The sequence below is a fragment of the Acartia tonsa genome, chromosome 13 (genome assembly GCF_053477335.1).
Source record: "Acartia tonsa isolate MP-2025a chromosome 13, ASM5347733v1, whole genome shotgun sequence".
Classification (NCBI taxonomy): Eukaryota; Metazoa; Arthropoda; class Copepoda; order Calanoida; family Acartiidae; genus Acartia; species Acartia tonsa.
Window position 1 is genome coordinate 35,259,521 of NC_137272.1, and position 8,818 is coordinate 35,268,338.

General features: G+C 33.7%; 1 protein-coding gene across 1 annotated transcript; it reads right to left on the reverse strand.

Annotated features, from left to right (window-relative positions):
• Nucleotides 1-6,725: 6,725 nt before the first annotated feature.
• On the reverse strand, nt 6,726-8,559 carry LOC145304540 (uncharacterized). The gene is made up of 2 exons (XM_080146446.1): nt 8,396-8,559; nt 6,726-7,242 (listed from the first exon to the last, which is right to left on the reverse strand). Exons 1-2 carry the CDS (start codon nt 8,450-8,452, stop codon nt 6,955-6,957), a joined length of 345 nt encoding a protein of 114 aa, XP_080002572.1. The 5' UTR covers nt 8,453-8,559; the 3' UTR covers nt 6,726-6,954.
• Nucleotides 8,560-8,818: the final 259 nt, after the last annotated feature.

An 8,818-nucleotide genomic window follows, 5' to 3' on the forward strand; every position in this document is an offset into this window, starting at 1 on the left:
CTCGGCCAATCAGATGTGGGCTCAGTGTTGGCCTGCAGAAGTTGAACCAATACCCAATAAAAAGTCGAGTTGTGAGTGTGAGTGGGGCAGGCAGGGAGAAGGGGATGGGCATCAAGTCAGAAAGATAAGAGAGGGGGGATGGGGGGTTGAGGCAGCAAGTTTGATGCCATGCTAGCTTGCCATACAGAGTCACAGCTCATAGATAGATACTTAATTCAAGAGAAGTGTCCAAGTAAAAAGATCTCGTATGAACCCCATAACTCCCCCTGGTATCAAGAATTAACGAGGAAAAATAAGTCAATAAGAATCGCGGAACATGAAATGCTAACAATTTTTAACGACAAGAACAAAAAAAACTGCATACTTTGAACACTTGAGACACAGAAAAAAAGAGAAGGAGAGGAAAGAAAAAAATTAGAGAAAAACTTCTTCGCAGTGATAAGAGTGAGTTTATTGTCTGACAGACAACTGGATGAATTTTCCAATTTGTCTGTATCTAAAGATCTTTAAAACTTCCTCATTGCTTATTCATTTTAGGGAATCTTTATATATATGTCTTGGAGTGGTTTAAGAATAAATTCCTGACTTCTTCTGGTTTATCTTAGGTGCTAGGGGCACAGCATAACATAAAAATTAAATGATTATGACTATGATATCCTTATTAAAAAGTGACGAACTCCGATTACAGAGTATTCAAACTTCTTAAAGTTATACGGACGAACGTACATATCCTAATAAAAAGTAGATGCTATACCAAAACGGGCGAATGCTACTATAACTATTAAAAAGGGAAAGGTGAGAGTATATGGCATAAGAATATATTAGAGGCTGAAAACTTTGAGGTGTACATCCGTTTCCGATTATTATCACATTCTATTTATAGTCGCTATGAGACACAATCCTTACATAAAAGTAACAGAATGTCAATCTGTCTGTCTGTGAATCTTTACCTTAAGATCTCGCTGATATGGTTCTCCTTTGTAGTGTAGCTTTAGTGTATAGGTCCAGTGAAAGTTGTAACCATTTGGGGGGGAGGGGTACCACGTCCACAGAAAAATACCCTGCTCCTCCATTTTTGTTACTGTTTGAAGCAAACCTTTTCTGATAATTGATTTAGACATGTTATAGTTGTCCTATCGATATCAAACTTTGCATGATGGTTTCAAAAACAGTTATGTATGCTGTAGAAAGCGTAGAAACTCAATAATCGTTACCAGAATGTCCGTATGTACATTTAAAACCTGTTGATTTTAAATATTTTTGCTAGAAATTTTTTATATGATATATCATATAATTATCCTATTCATCTAATTTTCTAAATTCTGATTTCTATTACAACAACAAGATTCAATGCTTTAAGCGAAACATCTTTATAATCAAATCCTAAAAATGTAAGTGTGTCTTTAAACAGTATCCTCTAATCAAGCCAACAAATTTAATTACATCTATTTGTACAAGTGTTAATGTTCGTTTGTCCTATTTTTTAACAGGATGTTGTCATCCTTGTTCTTTAAAAACTAAAATCGAATTTGAAGGATGCCTTTATGGCCTCTAGGTGAGCTTGCAGCAAACATTGCAAATGGAAAGGGTCAGTTAGGAATTCAATAAGTCCCTAAAGTTGTTAAGCCAATGTAAAAGAAAACGTTATGAAAATACTTTGGGGACTAGTGTAATAATCAGCCTAATAACCCCTACCTATATGGTATTGAAAAATAAATGAAACAATACATGGCGTTGGTGATGAAAGCTTTTTTTATAATTATGATCTGTACATTCGTAAACTACGATTAGCGCTTATCTTTGATTTAAGCAGTTTAGAACTATCATATCAATTTCAAAATCTAGATGATGATTGCTGTAAATATTAGGTTCAATTAAGAAAGCGTAGCAACTCAATAATTATTAATAGAAACAACGTTCGTCTATTTAACTAAAGCTGAGGTTTAGATTTTTAAAACAACATTTAGAATTTTAAATGTTTAGTTTAGGTATGATTTTAAAAAGTATTTATAAAAAAAGATATTAAAATACCCCTAAATGACAAATTATATATGAAAATATTTCACTATAGACGTCATAAAAAAAAATTTTTGTTTTTTATAAAACCTTGCAGCCAATTAAAAAAGTATTAATTAAAAGTGTTACATAGGTTTACCTCATTCGGTATTGACTATAAACATAAAATCATATAAATAATTTTAGCAGAAATCGTAATTTCATAATAAATAATTTATATATGGAAAAACATAAAATCCGGGAAAATGTAAAGTCATTTAAACCCGAGAAGATACGCCTTACCATACGGTTACAGCCACACCCCGTGTCTCCGAGGGGAATATGCACACTTTTATTGGTTGACTTATTGACTATGCCGCCCTCTCATTGGTTGACTACTTGACTGTGCTGTGATGCTATTGGCTGGCTTGCCTTAAACTTCTTCTCGTCCATTGGAGAAGAGTTTTTACAGGCAACCTCCCAGAAATTTGGCTTTTCTGAAGATACTCTTTATTTCGATCCGTACGTCCGTCTGTAGATCTGAAAACGTAAACAAAAACCAATTAAATTATCTATTGTTTTCGTGTCCTTAAAAAGTAATTATTTTTAGAAGCGACGTATTTTACAAATTGACATAGGTCCGTCCGTTCATGGCGGATAGCTCATATTGTTATTTTAGTCATGTTAGAGTCGTCCTATCTATATCAAATTTTTCATAGTGACTTTTATGCGCAGTATCTTTATATATCAGCTATGATAATTACTATTTTAACGCGTGATTTCAGAGAAGCTTATAACAAATGATATCCTATTATATAAAGTAGTAAGCGTTTTTTGTCTGTCCCGAAGGATCTCGCTAACCGCTGAACCGCTGATATTGTTCTCCTTTACAGTGAAACTTCTTATAGGTTCTGAGAAGGTTTTAAACTATTTTTGGAGAGGGTGTCTTCACCCCTCCCCCTCCCAAAAAAAATATTTTTTAACTCTTTTGAAACTCAAATTTAAAATGGGTTGAGGTCGACTTTTCTCTTTCCTACCAGTGGTGCCCCTAGAGGCTTCTAGGGGCGTAGCCGTTAGTTATAAATATAATACATAAGTTTGGGTGTGTATGTATGTGTGTGTGTGAGTATATATGTATTTGTGTGTGTGTATGTATGTATGTGTGTGAGTATATATGTATTTGTGTGTGTATGTATGTGTGTGTGTGTGTGAGTATATATGTATTTGTGTGTGTATGTGAGTATATATGTATGTGTGTGTGTGAGTATATATGAATGTGTGTGTGTGTGAGTATATATGTATTTGTGTGTGTATGTATGTGTGTGTGTGTGTGTGTGTGAGTATGTATGTGTGTGTGTGTGTGAGTATGTATGTGTGTGTGTGTGAGTATATATGTATTTGTGTGTGTATGTATGTGTGTGTGTGTGTGTGTGGATATTTTATCCATCAAAAACACTTGTTTTCCTACAACTTGTACATTAATTTTTTTCTTATATAAAATCATTTCATTCTTGATTATATAAAATAAATAAAAGCATAATGTTCATTTATCCCGTGATAGTAAGGGAAAAGACGATGGATAATTGATTAATGTACACCCCCCATTATGATAAACAAAATTACTTCTTGCTTTTGGGTTTAAATTATTGGTTGAAAATGTTAGATATTTTTAATAGCTTTGTACCAATCAATCTAGAAAACTGAAAAGTTTTTAAACCAACAAATGAAAAAAATTTAATAAATCCTTGGGTTCCAGTATAAACTACAGTTAACTGTGGTGGTGGTGCCCTCCCCCAAAATATTTGTAAACAAACCTTCACAGGACCTATGAGAAGTTACCCTGTAAAGAAGAACGGCTCACATGAAGGAGACTAGCACCGGTGCTAGTTTCCTTCATTCTACACCATTTGGTGCTAGGATTCTTCATCCTTAAGATTTACAAGATTTATAAAAGTGGGAGGGATTTTAGGTGTAAAAGGGCCGGGACATATTTTGTGTGAGAAAGAGGGAGGAGCAATTTATGTATTACTAGCGGCTAAGCCCCTAGAAGCCTCTAGGGGCACTGCACTGGTAGAAGAAGGAAAAGTCGACCTCATCCTATTTTAAATTTGAGTTTCCAAAGAGTTATAAAAAATATTTTTTGGGGGAGAGGGGGGTTAAGACACCCTCTCGAAAAATAGTTTAAAACCTTCCCGGGACCTATAAGAAGCTTCACTGAAAAAGGAGAACAATATCCTTCGGGACAGACAAAAAACGCTTACTACTTTATATAATAGGATTAATACATAATACAATTAAGAAGGGTCAAAACATTAGGTGCTAGCTTTCTTCACTTTAAGACATTTGGTGCTAGCTTTCTTCATCCTTCGATTTCGGTGCTAGTCTCCTTCATGTGAGCCAGAAGAACTGTATCGGTTCTGCGGTTAGCGAGATCCTAAGGTACAAAAATACAGGCAACTTGATGCCTTGATGTTAGGTTCAAATCTGCCGTCTATCTAAGATACCAGCCGAGAAAATAACATTTACCCCATACCATTGTGAGCTGACATATTAAGTGAATTATAGAGTAGCATTGCTGGTAAAAAAAAAGAAAGAAATAATGTAAATATCTGTAAATAATGGTAGGATGTACATTCTGTTGTTTAGAAGGGGGTATCTTCCTTCATCATTAAATTTGGGAGCAACGGCGTATTATATCAAAAGGCAGTAATGTGCATTTCTTTTATATGTTTGATCAAATTTGGCCTCTCAAAAGAACAATTTTAATAACCCCTGAGATGGGTTTTTAAAAGATGCCGCGTTTTTTCTCGACATTTTTTACGCTATGAATAACAAGCGCGGCATTTGCAAAATCTAAACAGAGTATACAACTTAAGAATTCAAAATTATAAAATTATTATTTTAGCCATTTGTATAATGTCTAATATAGCTCTAAAGATATATTAATTAATATGCAGCAAAAATGGATTTAAGATAATTTGTTTTTCTTTTAAAAAGGCTGTACCAACAAAAGCGAAATAATTAAATAAATAGTTGACATTTTTCGAGAAATTAACACATAAATCAACAATATTAAAATACATAAATTATAAATAACAAATATTTCTTTAGAGAAGTGTGAATGGATTACATTTTATTGAAAAACTGAATCCCCTGCAATTTTCCCTGGAGCTTCAACATCCCCACGTGTAATGCCGCGCTTGTAATTCATAGCATAAAAAATGTTGAGAAAAAACGCAGCATCTTTTAAAAACCCATCTCTGTTATTTTTCAAACTTTCCTTAAACCAAAATGTTATATTAGCCAGCTGGGAGAAACATTTCATCAGAGTTGTAGTACGGTGGCATGCACAGGGGGCGAGCGAAGAAAACACAACAATATTTGATACCCTTTCTTACGATTTTGATTCTTCCCTAAACCAAATTGTTTTATTAGCCAGTTGGGCAATAAGTTTCCAAATCATGAATTTAAGGATGATACGGCACTGTTACAGTGAATAAGTTTCCAATCATGGGATTAGGAATGATACGGCTCTGCTACAGTGAATAAGTTTCCAACCATGGGATTAAGGATGATACGGCCCTGGTGTGGTGAATGTAAAGTTATTGTGTGAACTTGACCAGTGGGGCAATAAGTTTCCAACCATGGGATTAAGGATGATACGGCCCTGGTGTGGTGAATGTAAAGTTATTGTGTGAACTTGACCAGTGGGGCAATAAGTTTCCAACCAAGGGATTAGGGTACAACAGAATAAATTGTTTTTTCCCCTCTCCATCCTTTTTTTTTCAGTGTTCTTTTAATGGTATGCTATATTAGACAAAGTAGAAAAGACCAATTTTGTTTTATCAACCAAAGTTTCTCTTAGTCTTAAGCAGGGACGTCCAAGAATAGGGGGGGGGGGGTTACAGAGTGTTTATCCCAACTCACTAACCCTACAAAAAACGAATTTGGGGCACCGTTTTACACATATCCTCCCCACCAACCCCAATGTAGATTATACTCGATGTAAAAAAATTGTACAACCCCCCCCCCCCCCACCCCTCCCTTCCAAGAAAAAAGCTTGGACGTTCTGGTCATAAAGTTTATATTATTCTATATTCTACTTTTTTAACACTAATATTATAATGTACGTTTTTTACTTGCATCTTACATTTCCTTGAAAAGGGTATAAATCTTTCTAAAATATATTATGAGAAGCTTCTGTGTAGGAGAACCATAACGGTTAGAGCGATTTTTTGCTGCAACCACAATCATCCTATTACATTCATAGGATAATTGGATGCAATTGAATTTTGATACTCATTTACCTATTTTGTCAGTCTGTATCGGGAGGGGAATCGAAGAGTTATTTAGATTTGTAGGCTTTGATATTTTAAGTGTTTAAACCAATCATTGAATTAAAGAATTAACAAGAATGACAAAATCCTCAAGTAGTGAAGTCCAAAAAATATTATGGGCGGAAATACGGAAAAGGAGAATTAAAGAGTATCATTAAGATCAAGAATATAAATATTTTTGGGAAAAAATGAAATCTTTCTCACATGAATTGCAGACCTACGGACAAAGTAAATTACATACCAGATGCTTATTTGGTATACGAAAACTTCACAAAAATCTGCCATCTCTCTTGAAAAGCAGCTGAGAAAATAAAATTCCTCCGTAGCGTTACGGCCTGAATGACGGACATACACGAATTATAGAGTAGCTTCGCTACTAAAAAAAATCATAACTCTTAACTAAAAATATTATTTATAAAAGATATGTAAAGTCAATCAAATATACAACAAATTATTCAAATAATAAAACTATTTAACAATTTTATATAATAAAAAAAATAAAAATATATAAAACAATAAACAATTTCTTTTTTAAAAAAAAGATTAAAATATGAATAGCTTTTGATATAAAACAACATTGAAATAAAACTGTAAATTTTTACAGGACATTTTATACAAAATTTTAAAGGTCTGCATCAGAATCAGAATCTTCGTCAGAAGTATATTCCTTATACACTTCTTTAGCAATCTTTCTTATAAACTCAGATTGATCTTTCTTACACTGCTTCAAGGACTTTTCAACCTGGGCTTTAATCATGTCCATTATTTTGGAATTTAATAAAGTTTCACTTGGAACGGATGATTCTACCAGGTCATTTTGATTGATGTAGTTGAAAGGATTGTAGTCGTACTCGTTGGTATAGTAGATATCGTCAGTATGAACTACACTGCCAGCCAAAGCAAGGACAACCTAAAAACAAGAAAAGTATTATTGTAAAATAGCTGCGCTCATAATTAATTTAAAAATTATTGCTAAGGATTAATTTAGATTATTATATGTTTCTTGACAAAATTTTAAAGAAAGGAGGGGGTGGGGAGAAGATGATTTCGCGTATCGCTTGGAATCCAAATAATATCCGGTGGATTAGAACCGGTTTTCAGCCACACCGAGAAATTATCGTATTATATCCAGTTTTCTATTAATATAAAAATTTATACTCCTAATATTAAAACCAGTTTTTTAGCCCTGGCCTTTGGAATCTCGGGGCTGAAGTAACTTGTTTATGTACATTTTACATCCACGGAAAGCTGTTTATAATACGATACGAGAAATAACCATTATAATTATGAATAAAAGCACAATCTAACACAATAAGGGTACTTATCTGTATAGCAAAATTTGTACAAAATTGTTGGATCATGGAAAGAAAAAGTTGTAGCGGGTTACGAAGTAGTTTTTTGATAGTTCATTTTAGGTAAAGTTGGGTAATGTTAAAATTGCCCCCAAAGTGTTAAGAAATTAGCCCCGCAGTATTAGAGCACCCCCCCCGCAGGGGCTAGAAATAGGAGAAAAGTTACTGTGAGAATACGACGAAACCCGCAACTTCGTTTTCTTTTCATGATCCAATTGTTTTATCGAGATATGCAAATAAAAACTTGGGTAAATGTTAAAATTGCCCCCACAGTGTTAAGAAATTAGCCCCGCAGTATTACAGCACCCTGCAGGGGCTAGAAATAGGAGAAAAGCTGACACTGTGAAAATACGACGAAACCCGCAACTTCGTTTTCTTTATATGATTCAATTGTTTAACGAGATATGCAAACTTAGTTTACCATCACTAATTACGATAAATTTTAATTTAATCATCAACTAGACAATTTTAACGATGAGAGCTATCCTATACGAACGGACGTACAGACAGACCCTTAATATATAAAATCTTTACAAAGAATTTATAGATGTTTATCACATCGCATTATATAAATAGAAGTCTTTCCGACGATGTCAAAATGTAAATTATAAAATTGATGCCTCAAGGTGCCGAAGGACGGACGAACGTAAAAACAGAACCTAAATGTAAAAAAAATTCACTTAAAATAGAAAAATATAATTATAAATTTACCTTTGTAAATAAAAGAAATAACACAATATTCTTATTCTTTACAGAGAACATCTTCATTTTAATTCAGATACACAGATACAATGTTAACTCTTTGATAATGAATAACTAACTAAAATTTAGGTTTTTATAAGCCTTGTAATATTAGAAATATCCAGTTCCCGTTTAAACGAGAGGTGGCAAGGGGGTTATAACCAGGGATCTAAAGGGATAAGACATCCCCAATGATGAAAAACAAAATTTTAATTACTCTTTTGTAGATTACAATTAGTCACACAAAGTTCTTAAGCCAAAGAATAAGTAAACGTTATATCTATAATACAAAGTAGCTTGATGTCTGTCCGTCTTTCTGTCCGTCCCTTAAGATCTCGGTAACCACTGAACCGATCGGATTCTACTCTTCAGGGAATATACCTACTGGTCCTG

Bases quoted from the DNA above. Each gene is read 5' to 3' on its own strand.
- LOC145304540 (XM_080146446.1), bottom strand. From the start codon at position 8,452: ATGAAGATGTTCTCTGTAAAGAATAAGAATATTGTGTTATTTCTTTTA. The intron at 7,243-8,395 runs GTAAATTTATAA...TCTTGTTTTTAG, and splicing joins TATTTCTTTTATTTACAAAG to GTTGTCCTTGCTTTGGCTGG.